The sequence below is a fragment of the Rhinopithecus bieti genome, unplaced genomic scaffold, assembly GCF_001698545.2.
Source record: "Rhinopithecus bieti isolate Rb0 unplaced genomic scaffold, ASM169854v2 scaffold_8783, whole genome shotgun sequence".
NCBI classification, from domain to species: Eukaryota; Metazoa; Chordata; class Mammalia; order Primates; family Cercopithecidae; genus Rhinopithecus; species Rhinopithecus bieti.
Window position 1 is genome coordinate 2259232 of NW_016806197.1, and position 17757 is coordinate 2276988.

General features: G+C 40.7%; 1 protein-coding gene across 1 annotated transcript in view; it reads left to right on the forward strand.

Moving 5' to 3' along the window:
• NRF1 (nuclear respiratory factor 1) overlaps positions 1–17757 on the forward strand; it is a 156135-nt gene that overhangs the window by 88633 nt on the left and 49745 nt on the right. The window contains exons 6-7 of the mRNA XM_017875098.1: positions 16124–16282; positions 17260–17553. Of these exons, the coding sequence (XP_017730587.1) occupies positions 16124–16282; positions 17260–17553 (453 nt within the window). The remainder of the gene's footprint in view (positions 1–16123; positions 16283–17259; positions 17554–17757) is intronic.

The window sequence follows — 17757 nt, forward strand, 5'->3', positions numbered from 1 at the left end:
AGGAGCTGGATCTCAGTTGTCAAACGCATAGATGCTTTGCTGGAGGTGCACATTTTCTCTATCATATGCTCCCTCCTTCCCCTTCTTACCAAAGATGATGACTAAAAAGTCAAACATAACAAATAAAATAAAATAAACAAATGAGGAGGAGGAGGGAGCAGGATGATGAAAAACCCAGCTCCCAACTGAATGGGAATTTCCAAGTATTTGGATCCTGGCATTTTCCCCCCTCAACGTTTTATTGTTGTTTGTTTTCCTCAAATACTTTTTTCTTATTCTGAGCTAAATAGCTAGCTCTCTCTCTCTGTCTTTTTTTTTTTTTCTGAGACGGAGTCTCACTCTGTTGCCCAGGCTAGAGTGCAATGGCATGATCTCAGCTCACTGCAACCTCCGCATCCCGGGTTGAAGCAATTATCCCACCTCAGCCTCCTGAGTAGCTGGGACTACAGGCGTGCACCACCATGCCTGCCTAATTTTTTTGTATTTTTAGTAGAGATGGGGTTTCACCACGTTGGCCAGACTGCTCTCCAACTCCTGACCTCAAGTGATCTGCCCGTCTTGGCCTCCCAAAGTGCTGGGATTACAGGCATGAGCCACTGTGCCTGGCCAATAGCTCTCTTTTATAATTGATCCTAAAGACTTTCACTATTAATGGGAGTAAAAAAGGAGGGTTTTATTTCCACCCAAACCTAGATAGGCAAGGGTATGGGACTACAAGCAGTCTAATGCACTCTTAGTCGAATGCAGATTGGTACACTTTCTCTAGAGGGCAGGTTGGCGTTGGCAATGCATATCAAAGTCTAAAAGGTGTATATCATGCCCTCCAATTAAACACAGATGCACATTGTTTATTACAGCATGTCTACAATAGGAAAATTGGGAACAATGTGATTGGTTAAATTACGATAGTGTTTAGAATTCATATAGGAAGACGAGCAGCATAGCCGAAAAGAGATGATACAGTGAACTATTAGACACTAAAAATGATGATTTGCTCTTTATTGCAGTAGAATAATATTTGTGGTATGTTAAATTAAAAAAATTGTAAAGTAGCATTTTTTTATATACTGTAATTTGAAGAGTTTAGGGCTTTATTTTTCTGTTTCTTTTGGGAGATTTAAAAAAAATTCTGGGAACACAGAACTGAGCTGATTTATCTCATTTTCTGTAACATTAACATAAAATGTGCCCACCTCTGTGTGTGTAGAACTTTGGAGGGATGCACATATTAACACTGGGCACAGTGGCTCACGTCTGTAATCGCAGCACTTTGGGAGGCTGAGGCAGGTGGATCACCTGAGGTCAGGAAAGCAGCCTGGCCAACATGGTGAAACCCTGTCTCTACTAAAAATACAAAAATCAGCCGGGTGTGTTGTCACGCCCCTGTAATCCAGCTACTCGGGAGGCTGAGGCAGGAGAATCGCTTGAACCTGGAGGTGGAGGTTACACTGAGCCCAGATCATGCCACTGCACTCCAGCCTGGTTGACAGAGCAAGACTCCGTCTCAAAAAAAAACTGATTGTAAAGTAACATTTCTTATATACTGTAATTTGAGGGATTTAGGGCTTTATTTTCTCTTTCTTTTGGGAGTTTTTTTTTTTTTTAAATTCCGGGAACACAGAATTGAGCTGATTTATCTCATTTTCTAAAACATTAACATAAAATGTACCCGCCTCTGTGTGTATAGAACTTGGAGGGATGCACATTAAAATATTAACACTAATTATCTACGCATGGTGGCATTATAGGTGATTTTCATTTTATCTAAATAAGCATGAATTGCTTTTATAATAGAAATACAAAAAACTATTTTCCTATTTTATATTAAACTTGAATTTTTTAAGTGCAAAGTTAGGCCAAGCGCAGTGGCTCACACCTGTAATCCCAGCACTTTGGGAGGCTGAGGTGGGTGGATCACCTGAGGTCAGGAGTTCGAGACCAACCTGACCAACATGGAGAAACCCCGTCTCAACTAAAAAAATTAATAAATACAAAATTAGCCAGGCTTAGTGGTGCATGCCTGTAATCCCAGCTACTCGGGAGGCTGAGGCAGGAGAATCACTTGAACCTGGAAGGCGGAGGTTGCGGTGAGCTGAGATCGCACCATTGCACTCCAGCCTAGGGCAACAAGAGCGAAACTCCATCTCAAAAAAAATATAAATAAATAAATAAAGTGCAAAGTTTGATAATGTTTCTGCTTTGTTTTGCCCAAAGATTACTTTTATTTAATAAGTTAGCATGAAGATGTCAACATCTCTCTTTTCCCCCCCTTATTTTCCTCTTAAATAGATACTTTGTGTTGGAAGGCACACTACTGAGTTCTTTACAGGGACACTCATTTAATCCACCTTTGTGTGTGTGTGTATGTGTGTCTTAAAAGTTCTTATTTTATAGTCAAGGAAGCAGAGCTCAGATATGGTTTATAGCCATTAAGAACAAGTACATTTTACTGGATATTAATTCTAGATTTCAGAACATATGAGTAATTTATGACTTCCTTGAAGTGATAAAATTCTAGAACTGTCAAACTGGACTGTAATAGAGATAGACTTGGGTTAACCAGACAGCTCTATTATCATCTTATCTGCACTTGATGGTATAGAGATGACTTGATATTGATGACCCTAACTTACAAATCTATATAGGATCCTAAGATACATTCTGAATCGTCTAAAGAGAGTAAATTATATTCAATATTGTTCTAATATTATGCATTGCATTATTTTGTATCTTTACAAATGAGAAAGTTAGCATGATTTATTGGAAAGAATACTAACTCAGAGTCAGAAGATCTATTTTCTAGTCTCAATTCTACTGCATATAACCATGGTTCTCACTTTCATCTGATGAAATACATGCCCTCCTACCTTAAGGAGTCAGAGGAAGAAAAATAAAATTTGGTGTAGGAAAATGTTTGGAAAACTAAAGCATCACACCAAGGTATTATTACTAATTATTAATGGCAATTATATGTATTGCCTCTATTCATTTTTGAATAACCTGAACATACCATCTCTCAGCCATGCTTTATTAGAGAAAGTTCATGAGCCAAGAATTTTAATTTTTCTCAGCAGTTAAGTGGGACAATACAGGTGGCTTTTTTTTTCTTTTCCCTGGCGTCTACGAAAACAAAGTATTTTTCAGATTGAAAATTTAGGCATAAATAGAAAATGAAATGTATGAAGCAAGCTAGTGACAAATAGAACTTAGGGCTACATTCATATTGCCAGTGCTTTTTAAAAAATCTTTTTTGTATAAAACTGTATTGTGTTCATTATTCACATTGACTCTTTCAGCCAGTCTGCACTAAACATTTACTTTTCTTTTTTTCTTTTCTTTTTTTTTTTTTTTTTGAGACAGTCTCACTCTGTTGCCCAGGCTGGAGTGAAATGGTGCGATCTCGGCTCACTGCAGCCTCCACCTCCTGGGTTCAAGTGATTCTCCTGCCTCAGCCTCCCCAGTAGCTTGGATTACAGGCGCACGCCACCACGCTAGGTTAATTTTTTGTATTTTTAGTAGAGACGGGATTTCACCATGTCAGGCTGGTCTCGAACTCCTGAGCTCGGGCAATCTGCCCGCCTTGGCCTTCCAAAGTTTTAGGATTACAGGTGTGAGCCACTGCACCCAGCCAACATTTACTTTTTAAGAAAATTTTTTACTTGCCCCAAAACTCTCAAAATTGTCTCCTACACAGATAAAAATTGCACATAACGATGTCTGAAGTTCTGTGAGAACTAAATGCTCTGTTCTTTTAGGAAGCAGCTCTCTTGGTTTTTGGCTTTTGGCTTTTTTGTTTCGTTGAAAGTATGATTCTTTATTAGTAAATAGGACGTTTTACCTGAAAAGTTTCTGTTTTTACTATTGTAACTATAGTAAGATTTTTAGTCTCTTGTTTTGGTGCCATGAGTTGGAATAGTCCTTATTTTGGCGGGGGCGGGGTGGGAGGTGGGTGTGCGTGTTAGAATACTACATATCTCTGTAGTATTTTTAGTAATTAAAATGAAAATTTGGATTTCGAGGCACCTTTAAGAATAGTGGCTGGAACTTACTCTATACTTATTACATATCTGTTTAGAATTGGAGGAGGTTGAGATAAAGCTTAGCAAAAGAGATCCTTAGTTTGGGGTAGGTTCTGCAACCCTAGAATTCATTTACAGTGAAGTCTCCTTTTTCAGATTTTGAAAGTCAGGTTAGCAAATTTGTTTTAGGATACTACAGACCAGGTCCTAGTGGATGGACTAAGTCATTGCCTCTCAAACTTCAGAGTGTGCAGCAGTCACCTGAGAAGTCGTGTTCAAATGCAGATTAGGAATCAGTAGGTCTGGAATGGGCCTGAGGTTCTGCCTTGCTGGTGAGCCCCCAGGTGATGTCAATGCTGCTGTTTCTCAGACTATGCTTTGAGTTCAAGGAATTGCGTAGCTTCTTGCAGAGTCTTTAAGCAATAATTATGATTTTGCTAGTGGAAAATCAATTCTGCTCTTTACCAGACGTGGGTCCTATAGGCTTCTCTTGTTCTTGGGAGGTGGTAAATCTCTTTGGAATCTGTATTGGAAGACATCCAGGCATATATTATAATTCCAGAAGAAGCATCACTGGAAAGACCTGGGCAGTATTATTGATTAAAATCCACTCTTCTTTCCCTTCTCCCTTCCCTCACCTTCCTTGAACTTACTGCCCTCCTCTTACTGTTACTGGGGCAATCTTTATTGCTTTAATATTCCCGTGGCTTGATGATGCAACAGGATAGTAATTTATAGCAGTTTCAGGTAAACCTTCTGAAATGTTCAGCACAGTGCTTGCTTCATTAGGAAGGAGTTATTCACAAGGCTTTGGAGATATTTTACTTAGAAAACAGCCAGTCAGTTATCTGCTTAGGTTTTTTGAGAGTTTTGTTCTGTTTTGAAAAAAAATAGGTCTCACCTCTTCTACCCAAAAAGTAGAAAACATTATGCTAATTGAAATAAGCGGGACACAGAAGGAAAATATTGGGTGATTCTACTTATATGAGGTATCTAGAGTGGGCAAAATGATAAAAAATAGAAGTGGCTGGACACAATGGCTCACGCCTAATACCGACACTTTAGAAGGCCAAGGCAAGTGGATCACTTGAGGTCTGGAGTTCGAGACCAGCCTGGCCAACATGGTGAAACCCTGTCTCTACTAAAAATTTTTTTGTATTGTTTACAAAAAATTAGCTGGGTATGGTGGCAGGTGCCTGCAATCCTAGCTACTGGGAACGCTGAGGCAGGAGAATCGCTTGAACCCGGGAGGTGGAGGTTATAGTGAGCCGAGATTGCGCCACTGCACTCCAGCCTGGGTGACAGAGACACCATCTCAAAAAAAAAAAAAAAAAGAAAGAAAGAAAGAAAATATAAGTTACCAGGGACTATGGGGAGGTAGAAGTCAGGAGTTATTGTTTTAATGGACACAGAATTTGTTTGAGATGATGCTTTAAAAGTTCTAGAAATAGGCCAGGCACGGCGGCTTACACCTGTAATCCCAGCACTTTGGGAGGCCGAGGCAGGCAGATCACGAGGTCTGGAGTTTGAGACCTGCCTGGCCAACATAGTGAAACCCCGTCTCGGCCGGGCGCGGTGGCTCAAGCCTGTAATCCCAGCACTTTGGGAGGCTGAGACGGGCGGATCACGAGGTCAGGAGATCGAGACCATCCTGGCTAACACGGTGAAACCCCGTCTCTACTTAAAATACAAAAAAAAAAAAAAAAAAAAACTAGCCGGGCAAGGTGGCGGGCGCCTGTAGTCCCAGCTACTCTGGTGGCTGAGGCAGGAGAATGGTGTGAACCCGGGAGGCGGAGCTTGCAGTGAGCTGAGATCCGGCCACTGCACTCCAGCCCCGGCGACAGAGTGAGACTCTGTCTCAAAAAAAAAAAAAGTTCTAGAAATAATGATGATGGTTATACAACATTGTGAACATATTTAGTACCACTAAATGGTACATTTTAAAATAATAAATGTTATGTGCATTTTGCCATTGTTTAAAAAAATTTTTTTTGAAAAGAAGGACTGGATAGGCCAGGCGCGGTGGCTCAGCCTGTAATCCAGCACTTGGAGGCCGAGACGGGCGATCACAGAGGTCAGGAGATCGAGACCATCCTGGCTAACACGGTGGAAACCCCGTCCATAATAAAAAATACAAAAAAAAAAAACAGCCGGCGACGAGGCGGGCGCCTGTAGTCTCAGCTAACTCCGGGAGGATGAGACAGGAGAATGGCGTGACCCGGGAGCGAGAGCTTGCAGTGAGCTGAGAGCCGGCCAGCCGCACTGCCAGCCTGGGAGGCAGAGCAAGACTCCGTCTCAGAAAAAAAAAAAAAAAAAAAAAAAAAAAAGAGACTGATAAAAAGTATTTAGTTTGGGGTTCTCAAAATTGGCTGCATAATAGAATCACCTAGGGAACTTAAAATCCTAGTGCCCAGGCCACACTCCAGACCAATTAAGTCACAGCCTTCAGGGATGGGATCCAGGCATCTGCAGTGTTTAAACTCTCCAAGTGATTCCAGTGTGCAGGCAACTTTGAAAACCACTATGGTGGCTCACAATTCCAAACTGCTTCTCCAGAATTTACTGGCAAAGCAGGCTCTTCTTACTGTCTGAAATTATCATAAAATGTTTACGTATACGATGTCTTGTCATGTTTAGTAGGCATGATGACATTAAGAGAATTTATGTGGGCCAGATGTGGTGGCTCTTGCTTGTAATCCCAGCACTTTGGGAGGTCGAGGCAGGAGGATGGTTTGAGGCCAGGAGTTTTGAGACCAACCTGGGCAACACAGCAAGACCTCATCTCTACTAAAAATTTAAAAATTAGCTAGGCATGGTGGTGCATCCATAGTCCCACCTACTCAGGAGGCTGAGGTGGGAGGATCACTTGAGCCCAGGAGTTCAGGGCTGCAGTGAGTCATGATCACGCCACTGCACTTCAGCCTGAGCAAAAGAGCGAGACCCTGTCTCAAAAAAGAAAGGAAAAGAAAGAGAGAATATATACATAACAAATAAAAACACTGGTTGTGTTCTTAAATGTAACATAGCATATTTCGAGTAAAGAATAAGGGTATATTCAGAAATACTAAAGAGAAGAAACTAGCCATATAAATTACTTACATAGGATACAACTGGACTAAGGAAATATTTGCAATTTATATGACAGAATTAATATCCAGAGCAGATTAATATTTTCTTCATATTCATAAGAAAAAGATAATTAGAAAATAAGCAAACATTATAAGCAGTTCACAGAAAGGAAAATAACCAGTAAACATTTAAAAAGATTGTCAGCTCACTAGTAATGGAAATTAAGAAACCATTTCCCCCATGTCAGATGAGCCAAAATAAGAAAACTTGATGGTAAGGCTGGGTGCAGTGGCTCATGCCTGTATCCTAGCACTTTGGGAGGCTGAGGAGGGTGGATCACTTGAGGTCAGGAGTTCAAGACCAGCCTGGCCAACATGGTGAAACCCCATCTCTACTAAAAATACAAAACAATTAGCCAGCCATGGTAGCACACGCCTGTAGTCCCAGCTACAGGTTGAGGCAGGAGGTTCACTTGAACCCGGGAGGCGGAGGTTGCAGTGAGCTGAGATTGCACCATTGCACTCCAGCCTGGGTGATGGAGTGAGACTGTCTCAAGAAAAATTAAAAAAGAGAGAGAAAACTTGGTAATAAAATGTGGAAGAGGTAATAAAATGTGGAAGAGCATGAATGGGTATTGTCTAGTACTCTTAGTGACAGTGGAATTGGCAAAGTCTTTCTGGAGGACAATTTGGCAGTGTATTAAAATGTTAAATCCATATACCCTTTAACCAGCAATTCTACTTTTCTGAATTCAGAATTCAGAAAAGTGGAATTGCTGGTTAAAGGGTATATGGATTTAACATTTTCTGCTGAGTTTTCTGTGCACAAAGAAGCATGTACAAGCACTGTACAGCAAGAGAAACTGTAAGCAATCTAAATGTTTATCAATAGGGGGATAGCTAAATAAAATGGAAATTCTATACCATGGATACTAGGCAACTGTTTTTAAAAATTATTCTAGTTGCACTACCATGAGAAGCTCTCTATGACAAAATGTTGAGTGGAAAAAACAAGTTATAAAATAGTGTACAAACACAAAAATACATTTGTGTTTTTCTTTAATCACATAAAACTGCCTTTCTAGCATGTATTTGTGTAAATGTAATAGAATCTGGCCTAGAAGGAAGGCTGTTCATCAAACTCATGCCTCTGGACAGGAGACTGGATTGAGGGAGAATAGATGGCAAAGGGGACTTTGACTTTATCTATATTATTTACATTTTTGTACAGAAGAGTACAACAAGCATAAGGTAACAGAAACTAACCAACCTGTCTCCTTCAAAGAGAAAGTAGGACTTTAAGAGCATTTTGATTAATGAGAGGGAGAAAGTTTGGTAGGTTGAGGGTGCCGAGATACAGAAGCAGAAGTGTTGACTTGAGAGAGGAGTCTAAATGAGTGCCTTCATTGGCTGGCCTTCAAATTCACTAATTCTGAAGTTACATTGATCTTTTCTCCAAACTTGCTCTTCTTGTGTTTTCTATGGGAATATGTTTTTAGGGGAAATGAGATTAAGAGAAGCCAGTGTTTCTGCTTGGAATGGTGTTTCTGATAATAACCACCGTAGTCATCTCTCCGAATAGAGATCAGTAGTACAAATAATTCCGAACATTGGGCAAATGAATCACTTTGCTTTAGCTCTTTAATGCCCTTTAGATATCCATTCAATTTTGTTTTGTTTTGTTTTGTTTGTTTTTTGAGACAGAGTCTCACTGTCACCCAGGCTAGAGTACAGTGGCATGATCTCGGCTCACTGCAAACTCTGCCTCCCGGGTTCACGCCATTCTTCTGCCTCAGCCTCTCTGAGTAGCTGGGACTACAGGCGCCTGCCACCACACCCAGCTAATTTTTTTTTTTTTTTTTTGCATTTTCTGTAGAGACAGGGTTTCACTGTGGTCTCGATCTCCTGACCTCGTGATCCACCTGCCTCGGCCTCCCAAAGTGTTGGGATTACAAGCGTGAACCACCGCGCCCGGCCTATCCATTCAAATATAATTGGGTCTGTCAGCCTGGACGGTAATAATTTTAAGTTAAAATAGTGTAGCCACAGTCTGAAAAATCTCCATTTTTCCTTCCCTGCTACATTCCTATTTTCTGTAGGCTATACAAAACATAACCTTTCAGCATGGTTTGCTTTCAACTGCCTTCTCTTAAAATTTATTATGCATTCTCTGACCTCTTCAGTAGAGGTGGAGGTAGCAGATATGTTGGTTTGAAAGACCTGTTCTTGGTAATTGAGCCTAAATGGACATCAGGAGCCTCAAAATCCCTAGACTCAGGTAAATGCAGAGCAAAGATAGAGGAACGAGAGAAGAGGGTATTTGGGGATGTGTAAGGATAATGCATTGTTGGATAGCAAAGAATTAACTTAATTTACAAAGGAAATTTCTAGCATAGCAAGAATTTCTTTTTATTTTGATTGGATTAGACGTTTTAGAGTTTTAGAGAACCTTTTATTTTAAACCTATCTGTGGTTTCCACGTAATCTTTACTTTTCACTGACACGGGCATGAATTTGATATCCTTATCTTTGCTGATTGTCCGGGGAAGTGGTAGTATTTTCTATTCTTTGCTGGTTTGGTGTGGCTTTACTGACCAAGCTAGGGTACCTTAGGCCCACCTAAAGCCCTAAATCAGAATGAGAGTCCAGGAAAGTTTGTTTCAGCCCAATTAAAGGACAGTCTGAGAGGTTAGGCTTTAGCTTTGCTGATCCTGTTGATTGTCTCCCTGTGGATTAAAGACAAACCTTCCTTAACAAGCACATCAAAAAGCTTTGGTTTCCAAAACTCTCCAGGATCAGTAATTAATTCAACTGGTAATGAGAGCACAGTTCCGAATTCTGGAAAGGAATTATTTAACTCTTCCTGTACTGGACTGCTAGTTTCCCTTTATTAATAGTCGCTTTAGCCTTAGCACTGTTTATTTGGGACAGTGTAAAAATAACCTGTAGGAAGATTGCCTTTTTCAGTGAAGTCAAATCATCTCTTAAGCATTTAAAAGTAAAAAATACCCTTCATTCCCAAAATGTACACACCTAAAAAACAAACTCTTATAGTAGAAAATACCTTTTACTTCTTTTGGTATAGGGACAAATTTTATATGCTTGATAATTAGCACTTTTAAGAGCTATGATCTGCTCCTGAATTAGAACTTGTATGCCAGCAGCTGATTTCACTCTGGTTCCATTTTTTGACTTGATGGGGTTTCAGCCTGTGGAAGTAACCTTCTTTTTGTACTGTTTCTGTGTCTCCCGCCTCTCATATTAGCCTCTGGGATCATCTTCCTAGGAATTTGAAACATTTCTCATCCAGAGATTTCTAGCACATAAATCATCTTTGAAAAGTTTCCCAGTTCTGTCTTTCCTCTCGTTATGGTTACCCTTTTTTCTGACGATTTCCATTAGTAATCTGCTTGTACATTTCCCCCCACCCCTTTTTTTAATTGAGGGGAGAGAAAGAGTGCATGTGCGAGAGGGAACTGCTTATATTAATACAAATTTTTAATGCTCAGGGACCCAGCAGAACAAGGCACCTAAACTTCCTGTACATTGTGGGTGTGTTAGTAATAGCTTGCTTGCTTCAAAGCAAATAATTGGTCCAAATGGTCAATTTGTTCCTTCTTAGTTCTAGCACCCTTTATTTCTCATCCTCAACCTTGTTTCAGATACATATAAACTCATTCTTCTGCCACTTTCTGCTTTTTTCCACTTTACCCGTCGTTGAAAAACTAATGAGGAATGTCTTTATGTACATTACAGTGTGTTCAGTATTAGTAAACTGTTTCAGAAAGCTGGCTATTTGTTTGCATTGGGAGAATAAATTCCCTATTTTCCCTGATTTAAAAGTAAAACCTTATTTATCTTTTAAATATTTCTTTTTGGGAAATGGTCACATTTAGACTTGATAGAAACTTAATATAGATTGGGTACCCCCTGCCCGAAATGTTTGGGATCAGAAGTACATCGGATTTCATATATTTTTTGATTTTTTTAACATTTGCATATACCTAGTGAGATATCTTGGAGATGGGACCATGATCTAAACACAAAATTTATTTGTGTTTTATATACACCTTATGCATGAAATAGAGTTTTGAAAACTGTGACCTGTCACTTGAGGTCATGGGTGGAATTTTCCACATGTGACTCTTGAAACATTCCAGATTTCAGATCTTCAGATTAGGGATGCTCAACCTGTAGCAGATTAAGGATTAAAACTGTGCTGGATTAAAGCCATGATGTTTCTGAGTCCTTATTTGTTTTACATTTAGAGTAGTTTTATTTAATAGATTTGAAGAGTGGATGCTTAAAGCATCTACTTTTTTTAAAAAAAGAACAATTTTTTCTTATTATAAAATCAGAATTATCAATCAGTTGCCAAAGAGCTATGATGCACCTAAATTTTATAACAAATTAAACTCTAAATTTTAGAACAAAAGTTGTGAATACTGTAGAAGTTGCTGAAAAAAGGTTGGCTTGATGACTAAGGTAATAATAATAAAACTGCTATTAATTAATATACCTGCTATCTCAGCCTCTTAATTGACACTGTATATTTGTTATTATTACTGTTTTACAGATGAGAAAATTAAGATTCAGAGCCAACTCTGAGTCTTTTGTTTTGTTTTGTTTTGTATTTTTGAGATGGAGTCTTGCTCTGTCACCCAGGCTAGAGTGTAGTTGAGCGATCGTAGCTCACTGCAACCTCAGCCTCCTGGGTTCAAGCGATTTTCCTGCCTCAGCCTCCCGAGTAGCTGGCAATACAGGTATGTGCCACCATGCCTGGCTAATTTTTGTATTTTTAGTAAAGATGGTGTTTCACCATGTTGGCCAGGTGGGTCTCAAATTCCTGACCTCAGGCAATCCGCTCGCCTTGACCTCCCAAAGTGCTGGGATTACAGGCGTGAGCCATGGCGCCCAGCCCTTGTGTTGTTTTTGGTAGAAAGAGGTAACTTAAGAGAAGTGAAGCTGAGTGCAATGACTCACATGTGAAATCCCAACACTTTGGGAGGTCGAGGCAGGAGGATTGCTTCAGACCAGGAGTTTGAGATCAGCCTGGGCAACATTGGGAGACCCCTTCTGTACAAAAAAAAAAAAAGAACGAAAAGTAAAGAAAAAGAAATAACTGGGCATGGTGGCACACACCTTTGGTCCCAACTACTGAAGGCTGAAGCAGGAGGATCCCTTAAGCCCTGGAGGTTGAGGCTGCATTGAGCTGTGTTCATGCCACTGCACTCCAGCCTGGACCACAGAGCAAGATCTGAGAGAGAGAGAATGAAAATGGATGAATAGTTAGTATATGAGAGAGAGAGAGACAGAATGAATGAATGAATGAATGAATGGTAGTATATGTTCCACAAAGAATGTAGGACTTTCTGGGCACTAAAGAATGAGTGGTATAGTAGCATGGAAAGTAGTCCAGCAAGGGGACAGAACAAAGGCAGAGAAGTAGGAATGGGCTTAGTAGTTCATAAGACAGTGCAGAGACTTGTCTGATGGAGGACCAAGGCTGAGTGGTGGGAATTAATGGGAACTTACTGTAGTGTGAGGCCAGATTGTAGTGGGTCTGAAAAGCTGGGCAGAAGGATCTAGTTTAGTTGCCGTCGTTAAAAGACATTTCAAGGTGTTTTGAGCATTGGAGCTATGTAGGTAACATTTAGGAAAATCTCTCCAGCAAGGATATGTGGGAAGAAGGAATGAAGGGAGAACTCGAAGTTCCCCAAGAAAGCCAACTAGAAGGATGCACTAGCCTTGGGCCAGAAAGTTAGAATAAAGGTGGGGCTGGAGAAGAAGGGATAGACACCAGAGACATTTGAAAGAAAACAAAAGAATAGGACTTGCAATGCTAGATAAGTGTTGAAGGAGAAAAGTAAAGATAACTTTGACATTTTTAGTTTGAGTATCTGGGTAAGGGTGGTTTTTTTTGTTTTTGTTTTTTTTTGTTTTGAGACGGAGCCTCGCCCTGTCGCCCAGGCTGGAGTGTAGTGACCGGATCTCAGCTCACTGCAAGCTCCGCCTCCCGGGTTCATGCCATTCTCCTGCCTCAGCCTCCCGAGTAGCTGGGACTACAGGCGCCCGCCATCTCGCCTGGCTAATTTTTTGTATTTTTTAGTAGAGACGGGGTTTCACCGTGTTAGCCAGGATGGTCTCGATCTCCTGACCTCGTGATCCGCCCGTCTCGGCCTCCCAAAGTGCTGGGATTACAGGCTTGAGCCACCGCGCCTGGCCGAAAGGGTGGTTTTCTACTTGCTAAGATAAAAAAGTTGAGAAGACAAGTAGATTGGAGAGAGGGTAGGATGGGGTTTAAGTGAAGAGGCTGATGCTGAGGCCACCTTTCAAGTAACATTGAGTTATTGGAACTCAGTTGGAAGGCCTGGTGGGAGAGCCGAAGCAAGACTTGAGGATGAAAGGTATCCACGTGACCCAGAACTGAGGCGCATAAGGAACTATTGGTGCAAATAGGGTGAGGCGTCAGAAGTGAAGTGATCACCAGAATTAGGGAATATATAGGGTTCCAGGTAGATCTGAGCAGACTCTATCAGTCTAGTATTTTCCACAGTGAATGCTTTCTGACCACTTTAGGATTTTGTTTTGTTTGTTTGGTTTAAGACAGGGTCTTGCTCTGTCACCTGCTTTAGGATTTTTGTTTTGTTTCGAGATAAGGTCTCACTCTGTCACCCAGGCTGGAGTGAAGTGGTACCATCATGGCTCACTGCATCCTTAACCTCCTGGGCTCAAGCGATCCCCCTGCCTCAGCCTCTCCAGTAGCTGTGACTATAGGCATGTGCCACTGTAGCTGACTGAGTTTTGTATTTTTGGTAGAGACAGAGTCCCACTGTGTTGCCCAAGCTGGTCTCGAACTCCTGGTCTTAAGCAATCTGCCTCCCTGAGCCTCCCAAGGTGCAGGGATTACAGGCATGAACCACTGTACCCAACCCACTTCAGGATTTTGTTAATTTAGAATTATTTAGCCTTCTCATGTCATTTTCTCCAGACTGTCCTAGGTATGAATATAAATAATTCTCCTTTTTGGAAACGTTAATGATATTCAAAGAAAAGGGAGTTTATGAAAGTCTGTATCGGCCGGGCGCAGTGGCTCAAGCCTGTAATCCCAGCACTTTGGGAGGCCGAGACGGGCGGATCACAAGGTCAGGAGATCGAGACCATCTTGGCTAACACGGTGAAACCCCGTCTCTACTAAAAATACAAAAAACTAGCCGGGCGAGGTGGCGAGCGCCTGTAGTCCCAGCTACTCTGGAGGCTGAGGCAGGAGAATGGCGTGAACCCGGGAGGCAGAGCTTGCAGTGAGCTGAGATCCGGCCACTGCACTCCAGCCCGGGAGACAGAGCAAGACTCCGTCTCAAAAAAAAGAAAAAAAAAAGAAAGTCTGTATCAGTTTATTTAATCTACACCTCTGAGAAAGCCTTTTTTTTTTTTTTGATGTGAAGAAGTATAAAATATTGTGTGTGAAGATTAAGCCCTTTCCTGCTCTGTGTATTTGAGCCTAGAAAAAGTCACACTCCCAAGAAATTAGAATAAAGGGAAAAATGACTTTGAGATGTACTTTCTTAAAATAACTGAAGTAATGACCACATGAGCCAGCTGATGGGTTTTTAAATGGATACGTTTCTATCAGCCTGCTGCTTGATGCCAGAGCCAAATATATATGGAGTATATTATATCATATCCTGTAGGCAGACTGTCGGGGGCATTGGGGGACTTAGAAAGAGAGGTGAAGTGGCAGGCTTGGCACAGGACTTAACAGCATGACTACAGTCAGCCAGAACTTTATTAGGTAAACATTACTGATTGGGTTCCTGGTTCCCTGTTATGTAACAATCTGTATCATCTTTTCGTAAAATAATATCTAATATGTGTTATAAGAATGATAAGAACACCTGATATTTATAGAAATCTTTAATAATAAAGTGTTGCTGTACTCATTCTCTCATTAATACTTAAGTATTCCCATTTCAGTTTTTTTCTTATTTTACTTTGTAACTATAAATCCATGCCCCTGAGTCTGATTCATTGCTAAAAGTGGCCTCTTTTTGGTTTTCAGCTGCAGGGGCAGTATGGATGCATCCTTAGTTGCAGGATGCTACTTATCTCTGGAGTGCTGTAGACCCCCAGGTGAAAGGAAAACAGTTGGTCTGGGAAGGAGGCATAGACCATAACTTGATAAACTGCTTTTCTTGCCAAAAGTCATTATCAGCGATTAAGAATATTCACAAAGTAGACCCTCCCCGAGCACACACAGAGTGTGGTTACTATGCCAGGAAATAAGAATGGCAGTTGTCTTTGTGGTTTAAAACCTGTTTGGTCTGGATTTGATTTGTAAAATAAATCTGAATGAAGTCCATAATGCATTTAAATTCGCACATGCTTTGCTATGTCTATATGTCAGACTCATGGACAGTGGCCTAGCTTACTGGAAAATTTCTAGAAGAGTTTTAGGGTTATTTTCCCTTTTTATTAAGTTAAAGGCCTGTTTATTTTCATATATTTTATAATCAGCCACCTTATTGAATTCTTGTATTGTTTATAGTAGTTTTTCATTTGATCTCTTTGGAATTCTCTAGATATAAGGTTACTTCATCTATAAATAGTAATGATTTTATCAGTTCACTTGTTATTTCTCTCTTATCTAATTGCATTGATTCCTACTTCCAGAACAGTGTTGAAAACACCCTGAGTTTGGCACCTTACATGCATGAAAACTACAGAAGGGAAATAAGCCATAGTACCAGTAATATCTTGGGAAGCAGTAATTAAATTTAGGGGCAGATATTCTTACTCTTATAGGAAGAAGTCTACAAAATGCAGCCTAAGGTGCACTTTACCAACATATTTATAATTCTCAACCACCCATGGAGATATAGGAACCTATGGTAAACAGTGGGTTTTCATCAGTCACATCTTAGAATTCTCTGGGCCTTCCCAGAAACCTCTCTGTTTTATAAGGTTAGAATTTAAGGGGTCATAAACACACCCCAGATGTTCTTCATGAGTATTGATGACCATACTATTCTCTTCCAGGCCCAGCTTCGGGCATTTATCCCAGAGATGCTCAAGTACTCCACAGGTCGGGGAAAACCAGGCTGGGGGAAAGAAAGCTGCAAGCCCATCTGGTGGCCTGAAGATATCCCCTGGGCAAATGTCCGGAGTGATGTCCGCACAGAAGAGCAAAAGCAGAGGGTGAGAATTCCTCTAAGTGACCTGATTGCTTTTCCATCCTAAATTAACCACTTCAATTTTTGTCATTTCTACATCTTGTGCTAAAAAGTCTTCATGTAATAGTTAAGCCTGTCCCTCCAAAGACTCATGTTCTTTGATTTATAGCTTTTTCCATTTGTCACTCCATCACTATACTGTAAAGAGAAAACTAGAGTGGATTCATGAATCTAAACTGTGTCTTTGGGGTTGCCTTTTGGAGCAGTTTTAATTTTATGAAGTGCTTGGGAATATCAGAGAAACTTGAAGTAAAAGTATTAATCACTTGAACACTTAGAAATGCTGTTATTTCTGGTTACTAAAAATCATTGTTGAACAATGTAAATATGGAATTAGAAGGATATGAAGTCTGCCAGCTGAGCCTGCTAATAACAAAACTTTTAGAAGACTAAACTACATATCATTCCTTACTCTTTTTTTGCATATTTTTCTTTTCTTTTTCTTTTTTTCTTTTCCTTTTTTTTTTTTTTTTTTTTTTTTTTTTTTTGAGACAGAATCTCACTCTTGTTGCCCAGGCTGGAGTGCAATGGCACGATCTTGGCTCACTGCAACCTCCGCCTCCCAGGTTCAAGCGATTCTCCTGTCTCAGCCTCCCGAGTAGTTGGGATTACAGGCATGCGCCACCACGCCTGGCTAATTTTGTATTTTTAGTAGAGACAGGGTTTCTCCATGTTGATCAGGCTGGTCTCGAACTCCCGACCTCAGGTCATCCACCCTCATCAGCCTCCCCAAAGTGCTGGGATTACAGGCGTGAGCCACCACGCCCAGCCATACTCAGCTTCTCTCTACCAGAACCAGTCTGTGGGAAATAATCCTAGGAGAGTTTATAAGAGGTTTGGTTTGGTTTGATTTGATAAAGAAGTAGCTGTTTATTGCATATTGGCACTAAATAACCAAAGTTCTTTGTGGCTTACTGTGCTTTTCCGGTCATTTGGTGACAGGTTTCATGGACCCAGGCACTACGGACCATAGTTAAAAACTGTTATAAACAGCATGGGCGGGAAGACCTTTTGTATGCCTTTGAGGATCAGCAAACGCAAACGCAGGCCACAGCCACACACAGTATAGCTCATCTTGTACCGTCACAGACTGTCGTCCAGACCTTTAGTAACCCTGATGGCACTGTCTCGCTTATCCAGGTGAGTAAACCTGAGGGCTACCAGACTGTGGCTTCTGAGATGGATCAGTGGGCGCCTCACCTCAGACTGGGGAAAGTTTCCTTTGTGCGAACTCTTGTATGAACTTTATATAGCTCCCCAAGATCTTCCTACCTGAAATTGATTCCTGAAGAATAGTTCAAATTCTTTGCATTTGCTAAATACAGAACTATGAGTAGCTTCCTGGACATTTCCAAAACAAAGCACTTTTAAAGGGCTCTTTTTTTTTTTTTTTGAGACAGGAGCTCTCTCTGTCATCACAGCTCACTGCAGGCTCAAACC